The sequence below is a fragment of the Poecilia latipinna genome, unplaced genomic scaffold (genome assembly GCF_001443285.1).
Source record: "Poecilia latipinna isolate Pla-1442-1.1 unplaced genomic scaffold, P_latipinna-1.0 Scaffold654, whole genome shotgun sequence".
In the NCBI taxonomy this organism is placed as follows: Eukaryota; Metazoa; Chordata; class Actinopteri; order Cyprinodontiformes; family Poeciliidae; genus Poecilia; species Poecilia latipinna.
In genome coordinates this window covers 12,450-37,853 of record NW_015113270.1, presented here as the reverse complement: position 1 = coordinate 37,853, position 25,404 = coordinate 12,450, and the positions used below count along the sequence as shown (strand labels likewise).

The following is a 25,404-nucleotide window of genomic DNA, read 5'->3' as shown; positions in this document are numbered from 1 at the left end:
AATAGAAATTGCGGTGTGTTCAAAAAAAAAGAAAAAAAAAGAAAAGAAACAATGCCATCTTTTTCAACTGCATCAATAATCAACAAAATCAAAGAGGCAATGATTATTATCATTATTACAATAATAACTCAACTAGCAGAATATCCACATTCATAACAAATCCATATATAACTGCAAAACACTCTTCAACACCACTCTTCCATTAATATACACAAAATCCCCAAAGGTCTGTCCTGGAAAAACAACAATAGAGGAGATCTGAGGGGGAAAAGGGGCTATGGCTTGTAAAGGAGGGTGTGAACATGTGTGACCAGCAGAGATAATGGATCTATGGTTAGTAAGAGTATATGGAGGAGGCACACTTATTTAGTTAGGACCTATACAAAAACAAGCAGTTTTAAGTAATAACGGTATGCTTTCATGGACGGATTTGCCTGCATAAAACGGTTCCATGAGCGCAGGATTTGGGGAGCAAAATTTCAAGAAACATATATAAGGGTTGTCAGATTAAATATATACCTATGAATGACAACCACCCTCAAACATATATCATAGAAACCAAAAGTGATAGAACTCAAAGCAAAGTTGAGAACATTTTAAATAAATGCAAATGAAAAAAAAAAAAAAATGGTTTCGGTTTGACCATAATATGTACAAACAATGCTTGCTCACCCAAATCTTATCTAAAAAAGCTTTTTAAGTTGGTCAGAAAATGAGTGCAAGCTTAAGATTATGTGAGTAGCTTCTTATTCGAGAACGTAGCTAGAAGTGACAGACCTGGCTGATATTCTAAGTCTGCGTGTAAAAAGTGCCTCTGATAGCTGTCAGTATTACGTGTAAAAACCTTTTCATGCCTCGGTGTTTGGAACTTGAGAAGACCTAGTCATACAAAGAGAGAGAAACATTAGAGGAAAAAAATAACTGTACACTCTGCATGTACAAACAAACTATATACACACAGACATACCATATATACACACACATGTCCAATATGTACACAAGATTTAGCCAACACATACGCACATTTATACATTTATGTATTTACAAACACATTCACTCGTTTCAGCAGGACCTCTAACATATCTCTCTCTGTTCTCATGTCAGGCAGAAATGGCAGGGATTTTTTTTATTCAGGTCAGACTGGTGTCAGCGGAGTCCAGCTGCAGAAATAAATGAGTAGTTTTACAGCAATTCGACTGGAAATATGGCCACAATGAAAACAACAAGTTCATCCCCCCTGCTCTGGTCAAACTCTACACAATACACAGTCAGCGTGAAGCAAACGTCCGCATCCAACGGCTTTTCAAATCGTCCATAAATGGAGAGCTCCTCGGCGATTGTTGGACAGAAAACATCCGCTGACGTGTCTTTCTATAATATTTTTTTAAATATTAATACCCAAAAATAAAGAGCAGGCTGGTCACAGCAACGTGCAAACTGTCGTATAGGGGGAGTAGGTAGAACACAAGTTCGTCCCTTCAGTGCTTTAGAGCAACTTTGTTCTCCATCAGATTGTCTCAGTATGAAAACTCGGTTCATATAAAATGGATCGCTCCATCGGATTTTTATCAAGAAATAAATATCTCCTCCAGAAGGTGTCTGATAAAGAGTTTCTTTTTCCTTTAAATACTATAATAAGAGTAATCCGTTATAGAAATATAAATAACATTCTGTCCAGTTTTTCCAAAGTCGTCTTTGAAGCAAGATTTTTTGTTCCTCAGCAGTTTTTGAAATAGGCTGTGCATATTTAGTTTCCTTTTAAAATCAAACTCCGAAAAAGAGGAAAAGCTAAAATATAAAGTCTGTCAAAAATCAAGAAAAAAGACTCAAAATTTGTAATGATAGAGCTAAGGAGAGGGAAATGAAAGGTTTAAATATGAGTCAGCTTGGACTGAAATAACAAGAGAAGTCAAGCACCTTTGAAATACACTTTAGGTCTCTCTCTCTTACTTTGAGAACCACGCTGTCCTTGGCCTGTGTTCCTCCGTTCTGCTGATTGATCAGACTGCATAGCTGTTCTTTGCATGCTCGGCAGGCTTACAAACACCAAAGTATGTCCAGCCCACCTTAAGTAGGTGAAAAATGGATCCAACAATGAGGTGTCAAACACATTATTTTCAATCCCTTTGTCAAATCAGAGAGAGAGAGGGCCCAAGTAAAGTGAAAAAAAAAAGAAAGAAATCCCAGCATTTCCTTACATGGTCCGCTGGGGGATTGCACCATCCCTAGAGACAAGAGAATAGGACCAACGGCCCAAGTTCTCCCTTTGTCAGCCAATCGCGTCACGAGAGAGGGCTCTGGACATTTGGCCATGCCACCCCGAAGACTGCCGATGGTGCATCAGCCAATTAGGTTCCACATTGTCCTCCATGAAGCTTTGAGAGTGGCTAGAAGGGGGAGAAAAACAAGGGGAGACACAGAGAGAGAAGAAACGGGGCAGAGGTGCTTGATCAGGTGCTGTTAAAGCATAGATATCGAGCGGCAGTCTCTCCAAAGCTGGACTCATCCTGTTTTTAATTATTTGAGTGTGTGTGTTAGCATTCAGCTCTGAGGCAACTGCTTGTTTACCTGAGTCACTGAGGTATTTTCACAGCAATGTTAATCCAGGATTATTCATCACACAGGTAGATTTCACACTGAAAGGAGGAAGTAGCCCTACGTGTCCCTGCGTTAAGACTGCTAGTGTGTTTACGTTTTGGTTCAACATTCACTGGTTTTAGGATGAATCTAAACTAATTACTCTGACCTCCTCTCGGATCACACGCCACATTTAAACAGAATGTGAAGCAGACTGGGAAAACACACAAATCTTACAACAGACAGTTCAAAATGAAAATGAATATGAATGCATGTTAGAAACACTTCCAACAGCAGTGTTTTTAGGCATTTTACACACACGACACAACATTTATTCTCAAAATCATGTCAAGTTATTCTAATAAACGTCAGATTCTCTTTTAAATAAACACATCTGATCAAAATAAGAACATTTTAAAATCTTTTTTTTAAAAATGTGGGTGCAATATAATACTTTGAAACAAATCAACCCTTTGGTTGAGCTCGTCTAAGCACATTGATCTCAGGCACTTAATGGCTAATCTAAGACAATCTATATAGTTATAAATTATCTATTATATGGAAAAATATTATTTAATACATTCCACTGAACAACCATTAACATCACTTGTGTTTATCTGCACTTAAAGAAGCAGTTTGAGGAGAAGTTCGATTGCTGTCACTCAAAGTGAATTAAATGAGCTTTTACTGTAACATGAAATTAAATAACTTGCTCATTTTTCTATCCTAAATTAAGAAGCTGCTTTTGGTGACCTTAAATTCAACCAGATATTGAAATAGTGCACTTCTAGAGAGGGGGGAAAACAACCCCATCAGACATTGGAGCAGAACAGGATGCAGAGAACAGAGACAGAGGCACATCAAGAACATGTTGCAGGGGGAGGGGGAGACAGCGAGGCAGTGGTATGGCAGACACACAGACAGCTCACTTGGTAAAATGGCACCATTTGTTTCTGTTTAGCACCAGTTTGTCATGTATCAGTTCTGAGATTGAGAAGAGAAAAAATGCACGAGCTCATTCCGGAAACAAGTAGTCCCTTAGGTTGAAGAAAGCAAAACAAAAGTTTCCCAAAGTGTTTTTCTGTAACTCAGATCCTAGAGCATGACCCTCTCAGCACATCATTTAAGTCTCCTTCTAACAAAGCTAAGGTGGATGCCCATGTGCACATCTGTAGTTAAACCCTGTTGAAAAACTCTCAAAGGCACTAGGAAAAAAGCCAGAGCTCATCACCGCGTCTCTCCCGTGAAAGACTGCAGGCTGGCTGTTCAGGATAGCGATGCGCCTTTAGTACCTTGCAAACATATTCATACTCCTTGCACTTTTTTTACATTTTCTCATGCTACAACCACAAAAGTCAATGCACAGGGATTTTATGTGATAAACCAACACAAAGTAGAGATTTAAGGAAACTGGAGATTTGTGGTTTTAAAACATTAAAACCAAAGTAACATTTCTAAAAAGTAAAGCATTTGTATTCATACCCTTTACGATGATGCCCCTAAATAAAGTCAAACCAAACTAATTACGTTTAAAAGTTACATAATAAGTAGGCTCCATCTGTGTGCAGTTTAATCTCAGGATAAATCCAGATTTGCTGTGAAGTCTTCAGCATGGTGAACCCAGCAGGAAGGTCAGTGAGGAAGTTCTGGAGAAGTTTAGGTTATAAAGTAACGTCCAAAGCTTTGAACGTCTCACAGAGGAGTCTTTAGTCCGACTTCTGGAGGTGGAGAGAGGATGACACAAGACATGGACGTCCATCTAAAATGTCAGGTCAGGCAAGGAAGCATTAATCAGAGGCAGCCGAGAGCACCATGGTGACTCTGGAGGAGCTTCAGAGCTCAGGTAGAATAGTCTGTCGACAAGATAGCTCTTAGTCATGCAGTTCACAAATCTGGTCTTTATGGAGGAGAGACAAGAAGAACTTAACTGACAGAAGCCATGAAAAGGTCTCAGAAAACATTTTGGATCTGGCCAGACTAAATTTGATCTTGGGCTACATGCATCGGGGTTCATCGTCCAGCAGGACAGTGACCCTCAACATACTGCCAGAGCATGAATGGAAAGCCATAGTCATGTGTTGGATGGTCTAGTCAAAGTCCAGACTCTAGGAAATTGTGACAAGACTTAAAAGCTGATGTTCACAGATGTTCTCAACAATCTTAATCTCTAGATGTGCAAAGCTGGTTGAGATGTTCCACCAGGCTTGCAGCTGTAAGTGCAGCTAAAAATGACTCTGCTAAACTCTGGGACTTGTCTACAAATTGATCTGAAATATTAAAAAAAAACTTCACAGTTATGCACAAATTTGTGTTGGTCACATAAAATTCCAGGAAAAACACATTTAAGTCTATTGTTGTGACGAAATGAAATGGAAAAAGGTTTAAGGAGTATGAATACTTTTAAAAGGCACTGCTGGTCCATGGGTTTACAGCTTGTACTGCTTCCTTTTTTAAAGGCTACTCTGAAGTCTTTGGGGTGCAAGAGTTTAGTGCTCAATCCTTATGTGATGGAGTCAAAGAGAGGCGATGGATTCAAACAGCAGGTTGCTTTGTGTGACAGACTCAAAGTAGGTGCAAAGTATCGTGATCTTGTCCTGCAAGACCAAGACTATTTAAAGCTCCATGTGAGCAGCAAGTCCATTGAAGAGCCCTTAGTGTTAATGTGTTATGCATTATACAGGGTGATTATTATTTCTCTCCCTCACAGTGTTCTTCTCTCTCTTGCCCGGGTCATAAGGACACATGTATGTTTTCAAGAAAGTCTTTTTTTTTTGTATAAAATGGAAACAAAACAGGAGTAGGGGGGACAGTTTTGTCCTTTGTGCCATCTCTCTCTGATTTGGCTCCTCGCTGTTGTGTTTGACCTACTCCCCCCTTTAATCTGCGATTCCCGTAGTTGCCGTTGCTGTGGTTCCAGTTGCCTGTGAAGTTGTCTTTAGATTGCCACGGAGCTCTTCATTCTGACTAAGTTGTGAATCAGGGGTGGGTGAGGAGGGAAGGTCTACAATTTGGGGGAGGACTCCATTGTGGGGCGATGTGTTGGAGAAAATGCCAGAGGAAGAGACTGTGGGGCCTTGATCGTTGGTAACCGCTCCTCCTTGTTCTCCTCCTCCTCCTCCTCCTCCTCCCCCTCCACCATCAGTTTTCACACCGGGGTCTGCTGAACCCAGGGAGGAAAGCTGGTCCTCCTAGCGAGATAGAGAGAGAGGGGAAGGAAAAGAGGAGTGGGAGCAGGGAGAAATGGTCGTAGGAGAAATGCCATTCAATGAACGATGGAAGGGATGATGGATTATAAGGATATGTCCAATTAAGTCAAGTTGAGAAAATAATATTAAGAGCCGGAGGAGAAAAGCAGGATCAATCAGACAAAAATGGGAAGAGAAAAAAGAAAGAAAGTTTGTGATTTGAAGTGGTGAAATGTCAACATTTAAACGGAGTAAGAGTTGGTGGAAATGGAGACATGTAAAAGTGGTGATCAAAGCAGAAACCAAGAGGGAATCATAAAGTAAAAAGAAATGATTAGGGATCAGAGGAGGAGACACAGAGAGAGGAGAGAAAGAGCCAAATGAGTTACGAGGTCGATGCATGACGAACACCAATAGAAATGGCAGCACAGGAAAAGGGACACAGAGAAAGAGGAGATGAAGGGGAATTAAAATTCTTCACGGCCAAAAGGTCCTGATTCTCCTGGGATGAGAAGTGAGGAGTGTTTGTCGTGTGACGGGCATCAGGCAAAGCCAGGAGGTTCCCATACCGAAGAGCAAAATCCACTAAATATCATCTACATGTTCTTACATGACCTGGAAAACTTAATCACTACAGAATAATAATTAAAAAAACATCTTAATTGTACTAAAATACTAAAGGCTTAGCTTATACTTGTAAACATGCAAGCCACATTGATGCCAGCACCAGATTTAAGAAGCATAAAAGCATAAAATCCCAAAAATTACTATAAAGACCAAACAGAGCCAAACTACAGCTGACAGCGCTGCTGCATGGATTCACCAAGTAGCTTAAAACCTTAAGAAGACACAATGCCTTTTAAAAAAATCATATTAAAGTTCCCATGAAACTGCTTTTAATTGGTAAACGTCTTGCTCTCCCTCATCTAATGCTCTGGAACAGTTCTGGTAATTATCAAAACTGTCTCTGACAAATTGTTTGCTGACTATGACTAGAGCTAAACTTGGTCTAAAAGAAAGTTTAGCCAAAGTCCAACTCGAGGTTTGAATGCCTAATTCACTACTGCACTGAGCAGAGTTTGACAAGACTAATATATTACACTGCAAAAAAAAAAAAAAACATCTCTAATTTATGTTTTGCGCTTCCCAGACAACTCAATGTAACAATTTTAACATTTGTTAAAGTGGCAGTACAAAATGTCAAAGACAATTACTGTCAGCTCCAGGAAAATATCATCTTTTGGAAAATATCATCTTTTGGTGCATTTTGAGTGGTTGCAGTGTTTACCCTGCTTTTTGGGTTAAATATGAAACAGACCATTTAACATTATTGCTCCCATTCATTTGGCTCAGGCATTTTTGGAAAAATGCTTAATAACTTTAAATAATTATTATGATGGAGAAATTAATTGGTTAAATTTGACATCATTATTCTAGGCTAATTTTTCAGTTTGTTTTCCCCTGAAGCGTCTTTACATGTCAGATATGACATGTAAAATTATCATGGTATGACCTAAAGGAAAGACAGAAAGGTTTTCATTCAGGCATGACATGCACACATTCAGCTGCTGTCAGACTGATGGAAAGCATGTCTAAAGAGGGGCTGCGTGAGCAGACTCAACTTTGGTATACATTTCATGGGAACTTTAAGGCTTACCCTTTTCTAGCAAGTGAAAAACATCAGGGTGAGGTCACTCCTTACACGGGCCTGAAAGAGGGAGTTTGAGTTGTTTGAAGTGGAGTTCTGTTGAGTTGTTGTTAGCCCTGAGGATCTCAGTATCTCAGCAAACCAGTAAAAGTTTTGCCATAAGAGGGCTATGAGAAAATCAACATAAGATACCCTACCAGGGGCAGTTTTGCTACAGTGGCAAATTTTAGATGTCAAGAAAGATTAAGTGCAGTTCAATACCATTCACAATAACTACCAGTCCAGTCAATGTCTGGGTTAAGAATACCTGGGCCAAATTATAGGACCAGTACAGAGAGCATGGGGTCTTATGTCATGTTGCTTAAACTAGAATTAGATACATGAAGGTCCTTCCTTTGGGTTAAGCTTGTGCAGAAGTTTGAGCGGACAGCAGCAATATCACTGAGTATAGATCGAGGAACCACATTCTTAAGTGTGGCTAGACTACACCTGGGAGCCACTCTTACATAGTCAGCAGCTAACAGGGAACAGCTTAATTACAATTTCCCAACTCATTGACTTTCTACTGTGGTCAAGAAAGTGATTTCCCTTTACCTTCGGGTCGAGGAAATGGATCATCTGGAGAGATGCAGTGTGTCAAAGCATACAGCCAAGATGAACTTAAAATGTCTTGGAGAGATTTCATTCCATCTAACTCCAATCTTGAGAAGGATATTCTGTTATCAGAATGTGACAGATGTGAAGCATGAGTGGCCAATGTTATAGGATGCCATTCCTTTTTAATGGATGCTAATGCTGATAATGCTGTTTATTTCTAATACCTAAACTTGGTGTTATATACCTAATGTAAAGATGAGCACCAGGCTAAGCCCCCTATTAAATTTTGAAGCAAGGCTTGTGCAGCTTCAAAAGAAGCTGGACAGCACTGGCAGATAATGGGAAATGAAAAACTCAAATGTGAAAAGAAAAAAGCCTTTTGGTCTGCCTCAAGCATCATCCGCTGACGGAAGTTGTGCTTTTCCAACAGTACTTTAAATGTAGAAAGATAATATTGACCTTGACTAGACCGATACATCTTTAGTCTTAAAACATCAACGCGGCTGTCGCTGGCACTTAGGTATTCAAGGTAGTTAAAATATCCTGGTGGTGGAAAGGACAAAAAGATAGCAGAGATCCTAGTGGCTCCTCTTATAAAGCAAAGGGGCTGCGTACTTTAACTTTGAGGAAATCCTCATTCTCAGCCTCCAAGTTAAAGTTTGTTGTGAGGAAATGAAAAGTTCATCTAACTTATATTCACATTTTAGATTCAAGAGCTTCAATGCAGATCTCAAAATGGCCATGAAACACTAGACTAGCTTCTAACTTTGCAAGGAAAATTGAGGCGTATATGGAAGTTTTCTCAAGCAGATTGCTTTTGTTAATTCAGAGAATGCTTAGTACTACACAAAGAAGAGGAGTGGTGTTTTAGGTCCCCTACTCAGTGACATTTGGCTCTGGAGTAGGAGAATGATTGGCACTGCTGGTAAAAAGTCAGACTCATTGATTGGAAAAAAGCCTGTCTGCCAGAGGGGAGACGGTTTTTGGTTTGAGGGACTTCATCTTTACTTGCTGGATTTGGTGGATAATGGTCCAGTGCCCACTTCAAAAGGGGACCTCAGCAGGCACTGCTTGAAGCTAAAGTTGAAGCTGATGTACTTTCATCATTGTTGAAAGTATATTAGCTGATCTCAGTTAAGCAAATCATGTAAGGATGGAACCAGCCCCAATATGACAACCTGTTAGCTTTATGATCAGGTCAAAACTTCAGTTTCTTCAACCTGTGATGGTTCAAAAAACTACTCATCAGTTAGGATACTAAATAATAAATCTAATCCCTCCTCCACTTCAAACACTCCTATTTCTTCATCTAACAGTTTGCTGGTACATCTTGAAATTGTCTGGCATGGATTTGTTTGGAAATCTCTTTACCAAGCCCCTGAAAACCTGCATGCATGAAATCATTTTATGTTACATAAAAGAGACATGAATTATTGTAATGCAAGTGGAATGAAGTGCTGTAAAAGAGACAGAAAGGAAGGGAAACAGCTTGCATCCAGTAGAAAAAAATAAAAGATTAAAAGCAAATTATCAGCAGATAATTTTTAATCTCGTGGTTGTGATCGCTGTGAGTGGAAGGGTTTCTGTTTTGCTTAAAAACATGAGAAAAAAAAACAACAAAAAAGATTAAGTCTGCCCCCCAATTTCTTTTAATGTGAACTACCAGGCCTTTTCTCTTCTCAATCAGAACCAAATGAATGAAAACACTTTGCTAACTGGTGCTATAAACAGTAATAGGATGCCAGTAACACAACCTGAGTGACAACTGTCCAGTTACTCAAACACAACCAACAGTGTAGTTTAATACCCATGTGTAGAATGATACACATGTCTATTAAACCCAGAGATCAAGCAGGTGAACAAACGCATGGCAAAATGTTGACTGACATCCTTTTTAACTTACCAAACTTGCTTGGCTCTTTGTGGCTGTGGTGTTTAACTACATAATGCATTTAATTAGAGTGTTGTGGTCTTTCTGTTTAAAAGTAATGAGCTTTTCAGTACTGGAGACAGAAACACAGCACATTTAGTGGAGCCCTGAAATGTTAGGGTTTATGTAAGGACACAAGTGTGCACAAAAAAGAAAAAAACATATCTTACACATCACCTCTGTCTACTCCAATTTGGAAGGAGGATATTTAAAGAAAAGTGTTCAATCTTTCTCACCCCAATGTTTGAAATTAAAACCTGTTGTATTTCTGGGCTTCATCACTAATAAGACTTAAAACTCTTTGCCTTGGAGCAACAAGCTTTCTGGTTAAAAAACTCTAACTTCACAGCAAAAGAATCGAACATCAAAATACAGAATGAGTGTTGGACATCGTCTGACACAGTAACAGCTGGCTTACATCAACAACCAACCAAACACAATTAGGTGCTGGACACAAACACAAAACACATAAATATTCGAACACAAACTCACTGAAAGACACAGAAAACACAGAAAACATGTGCACAGTAATCAGTGTTCTTTGGGGAAGGATTGGGACAGATACGGAGATTTCACATAATTCCCAGTGTTTATCAGAGGGTGTGGGGGTGATGGAGATGCTGGGGTGTAGAGGAGGCGGATGCACCCTGAAGGCAAATGTATGCATGTGTGTATAGGAAAGCATGATAACTAAAAGAAAACCAACCAAAACATGGTATTTCAGGACATAAGCTACAGCTAAAAGAGAAGCAATATAGGAATTTTAATAACTTACAGACAGATTCACTGACAAGAATGGGAATGTTTTAAAAGCTCCATTTTGGGCAAGAAAAAAACGCCTAAAATATTAACATTTAATTTCACATGTCTTGCTCACAAATCTGTACTGAAGTTCGTGGAGCCACAAAACAAGTGCCTGTGTGCATTTGGTTTTGTTTTTCTTTCAAATTCATTTTTATTGTATTTGTCAAACACTCTTTACAATTCATACCAAATGAATAATGTTTTTTTAATTTGTAAAAACCATAGAAGAAAAAAAAAACTGTGCTGTATCTCAGACACAAAAACCCTCTGCATGTTTGTCTTCTCTATGATATTTGTCTATAGTCTTCCTCTTTTCTTCCTCCATGGCAGCTCCTTCTTCATCATTCTTTGTCTAATATATTCACTAACTCTCTTCTGCACATGTCTCAACCATCTCTTGTCTTTCTAACTTCCTTTGCAAACTGCTAAACCTGAGTTTCCATCCATCCTTCCATCCGTCCATCCATGGATGGTTATCAAAAGTTATCAAAATGTTTTTTGCTACATCAAAGTATGTGGCTGTGACCAAACCTCAAAATCAGACAATTCGCCATGAAACATGGCAGAATAACTTAATAATGGAATAATAATCCATCTGATATGTACAAGATGTCACTACTTCCAGCTCCCTCCTTGTATCCTACTTTCAGCTACCTGTTTTTTTTCCAGCATGTGGATATAAGTAATGTTCACTGATATCCACTTGTAAGAGTGGATATAAGTTCACATTACTGCAGACAAAAACCTCAGTCTGTCTATCTGCTTCATCCTCTATCCCACCATTGTTCTTCAAGATAAGAGCAATTAAAACTCTTCTACATGAGGGAAAGACCCAGACCCAGAGGGATAAATGCCCCCAATGTGACCTAATCTGGCTTTTGGGCCAAACTCATCCTTCTCCAATTCACTTTAGTCACTCCAAAAGAAAATTTTGAGACTATTTTCTCAGTTAAACCATTCCAGTGTTCCTGAACTTCTTTGTCATGAAGTAATTCTCAGAGCTGATCCCTTATCTATCCCCAAATTCACCCCTCACAGCTGCCTACCCTCACATATTTCTGACTTCCTCTTCTGTCTTCTCATGTCCTTTCTCTAGATCCACAAAACAATTCAGCTCCGCCTGGCTTGCTATACTCTTTCTCCATTTACATTCTTAAAAGAAACTTCATGTCTGCAATTTAGCTGAAACATGTAGCTACTTAATGCATGATAATCTTAATACCCCTTGAATGGATATTTAATATTTATTGACAGTTAATATTTTAATAGCAAAACACAAAAATAAAGGCCTATATAGATTGCTGATTATTAGCATAGTAATATATAGTATAAAGTATACATTACATAGTTCAGACCAAATATTTACCACATTTTTGTAGAAACTTGCTTGTCTGATTTTCTCAACATATAAATACAAACATAAATAGTTAATTCTGAGGTCAGTCAAGTGAAGTGTTACTAGAGGTCTGTCAGAGAAAGAATGCAACACATTATTTAGAAGCAGAGGAAAAGTAGCTTCCTGCTTGGAAAACAAAACTCTACCTAACTCAATAAAAATTTGAAGATGACTCCCATAACATGCTGGAATTTTTTTTATTGTAGTCTTATTTTCCTTTATATCATATGTTTCTTATTAAGTTTGTCCACCATAAGTTTTCTTTTAAGTTTTCTCATTTTCAGGATTTTTATTTTATTCTCACATTTTCAATTTTTTTCTCTGTGTTCTTGTTACACACCGAGATGAGATTTTTGATGAGCCAACTTCTTCTTTATTCTTCCCTCCGTTTTTATTACTGATAGATTTATTTGTTGCTTGTTGGTTCCATGTCTCGGCTGCCAATCGGTGAAAGCTCTTGGATCTCCCTGTTTTCTCCTTTTGTTCTTATTTGTTCAATTATTTTTTTTAATATTTAGGCTTTCTGTTGAAATTAGTCTGAAACAAAGACAGACCATGTCATTGAATTTCTTTGGTTAAATTGATTAAAAATACCAGAGTTAATGTTTGAAAGAATGGGACTGAAGCTCCAACAAATATTGAGGGTCTAATATTTTTCCTTTTGTCCTTTACTTAACAATTTCTCTGTTTTTTAAAAGCTGGTAAGAAACTGTTAAGTTTCATGAAAAGAACTTTAATGTTTCTATTTGGACTTTAGCTTTTGAGACTTTTTTTCTATCATCACATATTTTATTATTTGAAAATGCATGTGTGCAAATATTCCGTGATAGACCTCTTTGTGTTTTGCAGTGAAGATGAAAGGGGAAATAAAGTGTGTTGACCTGTGGTGGATTTTACAAGGTGCTGCTTATGCACAGGGATGCACACAAAGAAAACAGTAGAAGTGGAAAAGAGGCAGCAGTTATGGATGGAGTGAAAGTTTGGCGGTTTGGGTTATTACCTGGGTACTCGGGGTGGGACAGGCGCAAGTCGGGGCTGCACTAGGATGGACTGACGCCTCCCCTAAGAGAAATCACCGTATCTCATCAACATAGGAGGAAAGGAGAGGAAAGAAGAGGAGAGGAAAGAAAAGGAAGGCTAAAAGTAAGAGGTGGGAGGAGGGAGCCAAAATCAGGAGGGAAAGCTGGTGTACAAGACGAAAGGATTCAGAAGGGCAGTGAGGGCCGAGGAGAAACACAACAGCCACCAAAACATAACACATACAATACAACACAAAGTGAACAGAAAACAAGAACGTAAATATACATATAAAATCCTTCCTGAAGCACATTTACATACAGATACAGAACATGATTGCAAAAACACCAAACAATTTCAGATGCTTAGCAACCTGAAAGCCTTCCAGCAGCATGCCATGCAGCTCATCATTAGCAGAAGTCAAGCAATAAGAAAACAAAAAGGTGTTAAATCGTGCAACTCCAAAACGACATCTGGATGTGATAACGGCTGATTAACTGGCTTCACTGCTGAATCTGGAACATTCCCTGGTTCAGAAAGGGAAAAATACAGCTTGAACAACATGCTTATTTCAATCATGCATCAACTCTACAGAGAGATAAATACAGATTAAAAACCCAGAAGATATTTACATCGCTGAATTATGTAAAATCACAAACAGATCAGCAACAATTGTTTCAAAACGTAACTACCTTGGACACACAACGATTCAGACACTCATAAACGATGCGACAATGAGAGGAAGAGCTAAAGTATAATCATAATCAAATGTGACAGAACCGTTTTCCCACTAAGCAAACCATTTTTAAATAGAAATATTTAAATACTGCCTAAAAAATGCAATTCAAAAGTTATCTATACTGAATTTACCTATTGTAGTATTTATTAGTAGCATACCATAAAATATTTATATTGTTGCACTAACATGTTATTAAAACAGTCAAAAAGTAACAAACAAAACAGTGGCTGTAAAGTAGTAACTTCTTGTATTGCATTTAAAATATTCAATTGGATGCATTTTTTAATTTGTGCCACTAGAGGCCACCCTAGGCACAGGTTTATTTACGGTAAATTCATCTAACTTATGTTCTCTGTTTCTTTGTTTCCTGCTCTATTATAGCTCTCCTATTGCAATAAATTATTTAACTGAGCCACTTTTAAAAATTGCAAGACATTTAGTAATCGATTGTCAATGTTTAATCTTATATTGATCCATTGGAAATGGTAAATAAAATCCAATAACATAAGAGTACCACTGAGGATCTTCATCCAGATGAGGAATCTTCATTGAATAACTACTAATCACAAATAATTTATAAATTAAGAAAACTTGTGTCAAAGGTTCTTTTTTATTTAGATAATTAACATTTAACACCTATTATTTTAATAAAACTCATTCTGAGGTCATATCTTTATTGATTCCCACTTAACAGAATCATAATCTCTACTTCTACACAAAATCCACTTTATTCTCACTCTAGGATTTAATGAAAATCTACAAATACATTTATTAAAAAAAAAATATAGTTTGGACAAAGTGCAGAAGCTGACTGTACTTCGTCCTGTTGAATCACATTCAACTGAAATGCTCTAATATTGTAGTTATAAATGTGTAATAAAGCTCTTTGTTCAGATGAATCCTCTGTTCTCATGGCATACTTAACGAACTTTTTGATTTCTGCTGCTTTGAAGGGAAACTAATGGAGATCTCCCCTGAGGATTTCCTTTGATTTTTTTCTCCCCAGCCTTTAAGTGAGTTAACTTTGAAAATATGTCCAAAGAAAGACAGAAGTGTTCACATTAGGACATGCTAAAGCAGAAAGGCTCATGAGAAACATTACAGATCATCTCTAGATTTTTAATTTATCATCCAGAATGCATTTGGACCTGAACCTTTTCCACCAACGTACGTTTATCCTGCAACATTCAAACAAAAAACTTGACCACAGTTTGATTTAATGCTAACTTCATAACCATAATTAATTATATTGATTTGAATTAACCTGAATTAAGGTTCACCTGAAAAAGTTAAAATTTTCAGCTGCATCCTTTGGTTTTGGTCCTAGCTTGCACGTTCTGGTTTTGTTTTCCATACACATCAGCTTGGATAGGCCTTTCCCCTTAATAAATAAAGTTTAGATTTCTCCTTTTTCATTTGCTTTCATTATCTTTGTTTAATAAATACTGATATTTTAAAGTGGGACTGTCTGTAGGTGTCTTTTAACAGGATAATGTTACAATATAACAGTGGAAATAAGATGAACTTTAAAACAGAAACAGGATGTAAGAACCATAAAATGCCCCAAACCCTAAAAGTGTCTCCAAATTTTAAATACAAGTGTAAACAGAAATTCAAGATGCATAAATAGCAATCATAATTTTAATATTTACAATATGTGGACATTAATGTTATATTATTTTTAGTGTTACTGATTTTTTTACTTTTTTTCTTCCATGATGAAGAGATGCAGACGTCAATGAAGGAACAATTACTCTGATTTCTTGTATTTTTCTTAGCAACATGACGGCAGAACATTACGTGAGTCGTTATGCTAACATGGACTTACTATATTTACAGAATGACTCATGCACTAAAGGAGCCTGGTACAATCTGACAGCGTAAGAGAAGGAGGGGGCCCGAGACCATGAAGCATCGCAGTGACGAAGCTCCTGAAGACACAGCCGCCTCAGGATCGTGACCACGCTGCACAGTTAGCTTTCATTTAACCCCCGGGTTCTGCATCACCTAATTTCAGGCGGTTCTGAACCCAGACCTGCTCAAAAAGAGCTGCGGATCCGGCAACACCACCACAGACACAGACAGACTTTCCATAGCTCTGAGGAATGCAAACAGTAACAGTCTTTCATCGTCAAAGCTTCTCGTTTTGCTTGCAGACGGATGCCATTCAAACCCAAACATAAAGGACAGGTCAGGGACAGGGCAATCCAGTCAGAAGAGGGACCACACACACACACACACACACACACACACACACGCACACACACACAGCAGACCAGGTCATAGCAACAGCAAGGGGAGGAAGAGAACAGGAAAAGCAGAAAGGGGGAAAACACGGGCCAACGTACGGACTCGACGAGAGAAGCCATCTCACAGACCTGATCAGCGAAAATCCTGGTTTTTGGCTCGTAAATGGCTCCTCCCCTTATTTCATCCTCCACAGCCATGAGTCTTGGAAGCAGAGAGAAAGAGAGAGGACAGGAGAGAGGGAGACAGAGGGTGGAGAGGGGGGCAAAAAGAGAGGGAGCATTAGGAATTCAAGCTTAACAAGATGTTGAGCAGGTGCATCTCCAACTTCGGACTCAACAAAACTACCATGACAAAGTTCCTGGTCACCTGCATCTCATATCTGATCCCCAACACCTGATAAGCTGAACACCTTTGAAGCTGCCAATAAGAGCAGAGCAGCAGTCACCCAAACCATGCTCAGGAGCCAATTTTCATCCCATGGAGCCATTTTCTCTTCCCACCCCCATGGGGTTTATCAAAGTGTTTCTGTCCAATTTAAGGTGTTTACAAAGTGCAATTCGAGGCCAACTGTGGAAAATTAGGCCTGGTTTCCAGTGAGGTGAACAAAACCCAATTATCCCTAGGGAATTGTCCCATCTTATGTAACAGAAACTGACCAAGTCACGGGTAGAAAATCCTTTGACTAATCATTTCAAAGCCTCATCTCACTGATATGAGTGAAAACGTCGCTGCAGTTTTCATGAGCCAGCGGGCCGTGCATGTTTCCCAGCTCCTGTGATTGTCCATGAGCCAGGGATTTACTCCAGACAGCCATCCAATGATATTTCTCACACATATCTGTCTTATAACTAACTGGCTGAAACGCTGTTGCTTGGTGATGAGTGCCAAGAATAAATAAAGACTTTTGCTTCTCAAGGCTTCATTTCGCTCTCACAACAGCAAACGTCTTCATATTTACCATTACAAAGAAATTAGTGTTAAATTAGGTCTTCATAATAGTGAATAAAGAGGTCAGTTCTGCAATTAATATTAATTAGTTTTTAATTAATCAAATCAGGGTTTAATCATCAAAGCCTTTCATCACATTCATATGATTTAATTGAGAACACAGAGGACAGGTTTGACAATAAAGAATGAAAATCCACAGGTAAAGTTTCAAACAGAAGTGTTTGGATGTTTTATTCCATGAACAATGTACAGAGTTGAGAGATATTTTACAAAAGAAGAAGAGAATAGGTAAACCATCAGCACAGACAGAAATATTTGCACCGTCCCAGAGAACAATGGAATGGAACATGGTTATACAGCATTAAGATTCGACATGACTTCAAAAGGCAGACAATGATTTGTGTGGGTGATATGTCACAAAAAAATCCAGTTCAAGTAGTGTGCTTTTGAGGTCAAGTCGTACATTTAGTCAAAAATAAAAACAATGCATCTACCAAACATGAGGTCACAATGTCTGAATATTGTGCTACAGAGAAAAAAGGCAGGAGACAAAAGTGTAGAAGATGTGAAGTCAACGAAACGACAGAGCTGGTTCAAAAAGCAGCTGCAGATACACTGGGTTTTTCATTTCCAACATGTGCAACAGAAGCTTCAACTCTTTGATTGAAAATCTGCCTTTCATCCAACAAACTGGTGTTCATTCTAGAACAAGAAATATTCGATATTTGCAGCTACTTTATACAGATCTGTTGCAAATTTTAAAAAAGACTGAGAAACAAACCCTTGGCTGTTGCTATGAGCCATGTCAGTCACACACAAGCACACACCCACCCACCCACACACACACACACACACACACACATTACCACTGTGAATTAATTTGCAAGATTAAAACATCAGATATGCTGTAGTACAATCTATACAGCCTATCAATATATTCTTGCTACTAAAGAGAGGCAGATATATGGACACCAGAAAGTTACCTATAACTCTGAAACAAAAAGAAAAGAACGCTCACTGACATGAACATCTATAAGGAATGGGTTGATTTGGACTTGTGAGTATGGACCACATGCAGACCAGCAATGGGTATGTTAATGAATCAGTTCGCAAGGAGCTGGCACATATTCTGCTAATGTTATACAGCCATAACTGGATAAGAACATGGATGAATGTTTACCTTTCATTCAGGTGGAAAATGCTACTCCAATAAGCTAAAGCTAAAAACAAAACTTGCGCTCTCTAGTTTCCTTCGAAGACATGCCAGCTCCTTGACACTGAACCAATGACACACTCATAAGCTGACTGAATAGTAGTGGTGCACCAATAAATTTCCTTGACTTTAGGTGATCTGCGATTTGCCGATACTGACATGAGAAACCAATTTTATCTACCTTTGCAAAGGTCAGTAAATCTGCTCCTGTCTGCTTTTGCTGTGGTTCACAACATCACCCCACTGTTGCCAACCTAACGACTTTATTGCTGTATTCAGCGAATTTTCAGACATAAAAAAAAAAAAAATTCAATATCGGCCAAGATCAGAAACTTTCAAAAGATCAGTGATCGTCCAGAAAACTGCAATCGGTGCACTCCTACTGAATAGGTGACAATTTATGTCCAAATTAGGCCATTCCTTCCAGCTGCATAACTGTTCTTACCAATGAGTGCAATGTGGTTTCTAAAACAATAATAATAATAATAATAATAATAATAATAATAATAATAATAATAATAATAATAATAATAAGACTGCATAAGTTCAATGACAGTACTGACTAACTTTCTCAAACATCTATTCTGATCACCATGTCACTGGACACCACCAATGACAGACTGCAGGTCAAAAAGTCATACCGAGCATTTACAGCAAAATCATACAGAGAAAAAGAAAGTCATGTTTGCTTTCAATAATAAATAATATTCATTCCAGGCTTTCAATTAAGAAGCAAAAAAAGTCACAAACTGTACAGAATAAACCAAAAAAACAACAACAACAAAAAATAATTTAAAGTACTTAAGTTCACACTTTGCAGAACTAGCATTTTGTCATAAAGTTGCGTCATGGTTGTCATGTTGCCTCTGTGGCATTTTGCACCTTACAGTACTCCAGGTCTTTATTCAGATACCATGGATGGCACCTGGTAGAAGAGTTTGGCAGGTAGTCACTGTTTCTTTATGTACAGAAAATGCATACAATATATCAGAGTCCTGCATGTGCATTTGCACAAACAGCACATCTGGACATATTGTATGGGTTATTGCGCTTCTCCGGCTAAAAGCTTAGCTATTGCAAAGTTAAAATATCTCACTGTCATATACTTTTACTCTGTATATATCTATATATACCATTACTGCTATGGCTCTTGCATCATTGTGTTTAATATGATATGGATTATCTTAAAAAATAGATTATTACTATAATAGGTGCAATACAGACCATAGATTTGATTCTCTTCGTTGCATCGCTCCATCTCTTCAACTGAAAGCAAACAGCTTGAGAAAGATAAATAATGTAATGTATATTTATAATTTTAATACAGTGATAAAACGTGTAGCCAACTAAAGAGATATTAAACCTAAAAACAAAAGAATACATATTTATAAATACATATGCTACAGGTAAAGTGGATTCAGTAGATTTAAACTAGCATACCTTGAAATTTAAAGGAATAGTTTGGATTATTTTTTTTGTCTTTTGGATGCAGGGTTTTGTTAAGAGGTTGGGCCATTTCTTACCTTTAGCAGGAATCTCCTTAAATAAACTCATCTTGGATCAAAACTAAGATTCTTTAGCCTTCCCAGTTTTACAATGAACATAAAATTGTTTTCTACCATAGAACAAATTTACTCTCAAATATTTCCTAGCAGTTTAGGCAAATTTTATTGAAAAAAATAATAATTTGGCCATCTGGATTGCATTAGAGTTTCCCCATTTTTTAAAACATCAGCGTAAAAGAGCTTTACTTTGAGTAAATATGACAAACTGAAACTATCAAAAACATAACTGTAAAAAATTATAGACTGCTTTTTCAATTTGTGTTTATCCAAGTCATCATGTAAGAGATCTCAAAGTCTGGCACATTAAGTCACATAAAGAATATGCGATTTCCTTGTTTTTGACTCAGAAAACAAGTAGATGAAGAAAGTATGTAAAGCACTCCACACCAAAACAATGCAAAAATAGCTGGTAATTATGACACTTTGCTTGAAAACCCACCTGTCAGACTTTTTGTAGTGAACTACAGCAGAAGTGCAAAGCAAGTGGTGGAAATGAGGAACTTGTCATGTTTTCATTCACGCTTTGTTATCTGGTGTTCACTGGCAGCAGTGGTTTGTTTTCCTCCCTGCTCTGGTGAGGAATATTTTTTTAATTTAAATAGGGAAAAACATGTCAATCATTTTAGCATTTTGCTGTTGTGTTGAACTAAGGTTTGCGCAAATCCATGAGTACAGGTTGAAGATGCTTTAAGATGTCAGAAATCTGCTTTAGTCTGGCTGCTACTTTATAGTTTCAACTTCTTCTCCTCATCCATGCTGCTGTAGTACGATAGAAGATACTAACAACTCATAACCTCTTCACAGAACCTTGCTCAAACAAAAATCCAAACTATTCCTGTAGCATTTGGCTTTGGTTTAAATTAAGACTGCTGAGACCAGGCCTGGTCTATTGACAGATACTCTGAGCTAAAAGTGAAGTTCACGCACAGAGCATTAAGGCTTCTCTGAAAGAAAAAACAATGCAGACTGATTTTAGTCCTGCAGGGAAAGACAAGATTTTTGCAAGCCAACCCAGGAGTCATATTAGTCCTGAACTTGCATTTCTACCATAAATAATCTGCCATAAGGTGTCAGCTGAATGTAAAAGTCAACTGAGGAGGAAACAGAACATAAGGCTATGCTTGCACTTGTTCATTCACTTAGATTCTGGAGTCCAGTCAACCCAGCAGGATGGCCTGAGACGTTGCTTCTTGGCATCCATGCACTCTGTCTGCATTGCTCTTATGTGCATTCACATTCCTAATGTGTCCAGATGATGCACAAGTCCTGCAATGCACGGTCTGGCTCAGTGGTCTGTGAGTAGAAACTGACTCGGAAGCATCCAGATCTGCTACTTAATTCATCCCAAGGTCAAAGTAGGTCAAGGTACAAGTATGCCTTGATAAAGTCAGTATTCACTTGTATACTCCAGAGGGAGATAACCCAGGTGATTATTCTCTAATGTTCTCATAGTTCCTCTATGCCTTTCTGCCCGAATCTTCACAGCATATTGATTCAAGTTTTGTCTGTGATGTTCTGTCCTCCTCATACTATGTATACAAAAAAGGAGAGAGGTATTAGTCCCCATGTTTCTTCTGCAGAGAGAAACATCAGCAGTCCTTCAGTGAACAGCGTTCACCTTCGTCAGGAATGGAAGAGCTAATATCAAACCACGGTCTTCCAGAGTCCTGTGCAGTAAAGTCCATAACAATCATTTAAAAAGTGCAGTTTTTCCCCCTTTGGAGTTATTAAATTGTCATTCCTTTTGTGCTTTTACTGGGAAATCCTCTGGAATATTGGAAAACTAGGTGGAATTATCCGATATGATTCCAAAATTCAGTAAAGGAGCATAAAAAAATGGCTGCTGGTGGGTGCAACAGCACGGGATGAGGGAGGATGGTTTAAGGTTCTTTTATAAGCTCAGTTAGAGCGTTACAGATGCGTTTTCCTTAACGGGCCAGCGGGACTCCCTGTCTTCATTCCGAGTCTTCTTTCCTGGAGTGGATTAGAAGTGGCAATATTCTCTGTCACAGATATCTACCCTTCAGTTGCAGACCACAAGATGACTATCACAAGATGTGAAAATATGGCAGAGTTTTCTTTTTGGCTAAACCTTTCCCACAATAAATCACTGCTAATGTGCAGCCTCACATTAAATCCTAAAACGCAGGAACTGTTTTGGTTTCATGCCTGAACACAGCTGAGAAGCGATCGATATTCCACTTCTTACTCATGAACCACTTAATTTGCTGGAGATCAATAACAACTAAGAGCTGCTCTCACAGACTGGCCTCATTGATATTTCACAAAATCACCCAATAAATTAAGGCTCAGCTCCAGATCTCTGCAGTTTGCTAAATACGATGCTGTAACAAAGAACAAACCGCATCGTGAGGATCTGACAACAGATTTACCGGAGCAATTCCTAAGTGGTAAATCAAATACTATTTTTTTCAGCTTTGAAAACAATCAGGGCAACATAACCTTTGTACTTATTTAACAAGACAGAGATTTCTGCTCTCCATGTGAAAGTATCTCACTTCAGTTGAGATACTGGTGTCCTTGTCGATGTAAAGTTCCCTGCCTAACACGATTTAATAAATCTGAAAGGTTTCCCACACTGCACTACACAGAGCAAGATATCTGGTAAAAAGAAAGAGTAGTTTGTTCTTTAGGAAATACATTAGAATATTCTGTTAGTACTTCTCCAGGTTTATGATTTAACTTGTTAGTTATGTTGTATGGTGGAAGCCCTCTACGTTTACACACTTCTCAGATTAGAATACTTTTAATTATGTTTAGCAATCTGGCATTTAGAGAATTTGCCACTTTTACCACCTGTCAGGGGTAAATTATGTCTTCTGTCACTAAATGCTCCCCACATCTGCCTATGAAAGACCACAGAGCCGTCTTTTGCCCTCCATCCCAAAAACAGCCTCCAGTTACCTGTTAATTATTCCTTTAATTTGGGAGTCTTTCTCCACTTGCTGTTGTCGTAGCCTCCTCTCGCTGTCCTCCAGACGGTTTTGGTACTGGAGGAGGATCTTATTGGTCTGCTGCTCCTGCATTAGGAGCCTCCTCTCGTACTCCTCCAGCTTTCTGTGAGACATCAGCAGACGCTCCTTCAGAGAGTTGATTTCCTCCTCGTACTCTTTGACCTGAGGCGGCGACAGGAAACAGCTTAGTTTGACATGTTTGGAGGTAACAGGGCTCAAATGGGCAAATAAATGCAAACACATTGTGTAGTTTTGAACCACCTTAAATTTGTTTGCAGTTTGTTTCTTGCATGCAGTCAGACTCAACTGAACCAGAGTGAAAAAGTAATAAAAGATGGAATAAAAACTCGAAACCAAAAATCTTGCTCCTCGGAAGCAACATATAAAATAAAGTGAGAAAAGTCAAGACTTTGTAGAAATACAGTTTATGGAATGTAAAACTACAGTGGTGGGATTTGATTAATAATTTAAACTGAGTTCATTGCAGGGCATATAATTAATTCATCACAATTAAATGAAACTGTATATCAAGAAGATAAGCTATGTTTTCAAATCATGAACACTTTTTTCTGCTAAATCATTGACTAAATAAACATGTAACCTCTACAACAAAGATATTTATGATTTCTAATGTGTTGTTTAGGTTATTAAAACATCAGATTCATGCAAAGTGTTATTAAACCCATTCAGCTTCTACAAAAAAATCTTTCTTTAGTAATATATGAGGATCTATGGCTACATGTTGTTCGTAATTGTTAATTAAATTAGTCAACAACATCTACAACTTGGGCTCAGTTGTGTTTATATTGTGTCTCTTGACAGTGTTGATATTGTCTTCATTTGGTTCAGGAAAAGAACCAGTGGTGTTAAAATGACGCCTACCCTGTCCATGCGCGACTCATCCATGCTTTTTGAATACTCCTTCAGCTTGAAATCCTCTCGGTCAATTCGTGAACTTTCGATGTCGGCCGACAGGTGAGGCATGTTGGAGACCCAGGCCACGGTTCGCTCGTTCGCTGGGGTCGGGGGATTGAGGGTGGTAGGTGACTGGGAGCCCTGGGAAGACAGGAGAAAGGCTTACTATGGGACAAGAAGGCACAGAAAGGCTTTTCACATGTATCACTGCAAAAAAACACAAGTATTTTTATCTAGGCTCTAGTGCAAATACCTTAGAACACTTGAAATAAGACAAAACTTGCAACTAACTTTTCAGCAAGATATAGGAGCTTAAGTCAATAAGTCCTTAATATTGATAAAAAAGTCGAGTTCTACTGGCAGACTGTTTCACTTGTAACATGGGAAAACTGCCTTGCTATAAGTGAAATAACCGACCAGTGAAGCTAGTAATTTTTCATCTATATTAAGAATTGATTGATTAAAAACAAGCTTCTATATCTTGCCGAAGAGTTGCTTGTAAGCTTTGTCTTATTTCAAGTAAAATATCTGCACTATAAAACAGATCAAAAATACTTGGTAAGATTTGTGTTTTTGCAGTGTATGCTGAGGCAATTCAAAGTACTTTACAGAACTCAAGCAAAATACAAAATTACATAAATGTAATGCATAAAAAAATAACTTCTAAATTCAGAAAAAACTCTGAAGTGGTTGGAAATTGTTTTCATAACCACTAGGAAATTATTCAAAGTGTCTATAATTATTATATAAAAACCATGCATAGACATCCTCCAGAGACAGCTGTGATGATGTCATGATGACCCGGAGAAGATGAGACATAGGCAGTGTGCAGGAGTTACCTGTTTACTCATGGTGGGTTTTAAAAGGTGCTGTTGAGACTGCTGTGGTGACTGCTGAGTGCTCTGACTGGTGGTCCCTTGTGGACTCCCGCTTTCCCTGACAGAGCTCTGCTGGTGGGGAAGACCCGGGGCAGTGTTGTCTTTGACTGATAGCTGCCGGGACCCGTGCTGCCTGCCGCCGTAGCCGGACTCTGGAGACTGGAGGAGGTTCCCGCTCTGCGGACGGCTTTTACCAGAGGCGGCAGGCGCGGCCGCCGCACTGACGGATAGCTGGTGGGAAGTCTGGGACTTGACGCGCTGGCTGGGGGGCGGAGCGACAGAGCTCTGCCGCATAGGTTGAACGGTAGAGGGAGGAGTGGTGGCCAGGGAGGAGTGAGACGTTCCAGTCTGGGAGGCCATTCCCATCATTTCATGTTGCTGTTGGAGGTTATCCTTGGAAAGAAAACAAGTGCACCGCAAACTATTTTTATACTTTTGCAACCTACTTATTTTAACACTGCAAAAACACAAATTGTTGCAAAGTATTTTTATTCTAGTTTCTAGTTCAAGAATCTTAGTAGACTTGAAATAAGGCAAAACTAACTTACATGCAACTTGTCAGCAAGAAATATGAACTTGTTTCAAGTAAATAATTCCTTAATATTGATGAAAAAGTACTTGTTGCGTTGGCAGATTATTTCTTTCATGTAATAAGTGAAATAATCTGAAAATGCAACAAGTACGTTTTCATCAATATTTAGGAATCTTTGACATAAAAAAGTTCATATTTCTTGCTGAAAACTTGCATGTAAGTTAGTTTAGTCTTA

The 25,404-nt window shown here is 38.4% G+C and overlaps 1 protein-coding gene and 1 long non-coding RNA gene across 2 annotated transcripts; one reads left to right on the top strand and one right to left on the bottom strand.

Moving 5' to 3' along the window:
* Positions 1–1,120: 1,120 nt before the first annotated feature.
* On the bottom strand, positions 1,121–25,067 carry syngap1b (synaptic Ras GTPase activating protein 1b). Its single transcript, XM_015043866.1, has 6 exons — positions 24,599–25,067; positions 23,727–23,900; positions 22,795–23,006; positions 16,272–16,344; positions 13,138–13,199; positions 1,121–2,387 (listed from the first exon to the last, which is right to left on the bottom strand). Exons 1-6 carry the CDS (start codon positions 25,004–25,006, stop codon positions 2,270–2,272), a joined length of 1,047 nt encoding a protein of 348 aa, XP_014899352.1. The 5' UTR covers positions 25,007–25,067; the 3' UTR covers positions 1,121–2,269.
* LOC106954398 (uncharacterized) lies at positions 5,772–10,058 on the top strand. The gene is made up of 2 exons (XR_001426356.1): positions 5,772–7,432; positions 9,453–10,058. It is a non-coding gene; the product is annotated as an uncharacterized LOC106954398 (long non-coding RNA).
* Positions 25,068–25,404: the final 337 nt, after the last annotated feature.

Excerpts from the sequence above, each read along its gene's own strand:
- syngap1b (XM_015043866.1), bottom strand. The coding sequence starts at position 25,006 with ATGATGGGAATGGCCTCCCAGACTGGAACGTCTCACTCCTCCCTGGCC. Across the intron at positions 23,901-24,598 it reads AACCCACCATGAGTAAACAG|GGCTCCCAGTCACCTACCAC; the intron begins GTAACTCCTGCA and ends CTGTCTTCCCAG. Across the intron at positions 2,388-13,137 it reads GTCCCACCCCGAGTACCCAG|CCACTCTCAAAGCTTCATGG; the intron begins GTAATAACCCAA and ends TCCCCCTTCTAG.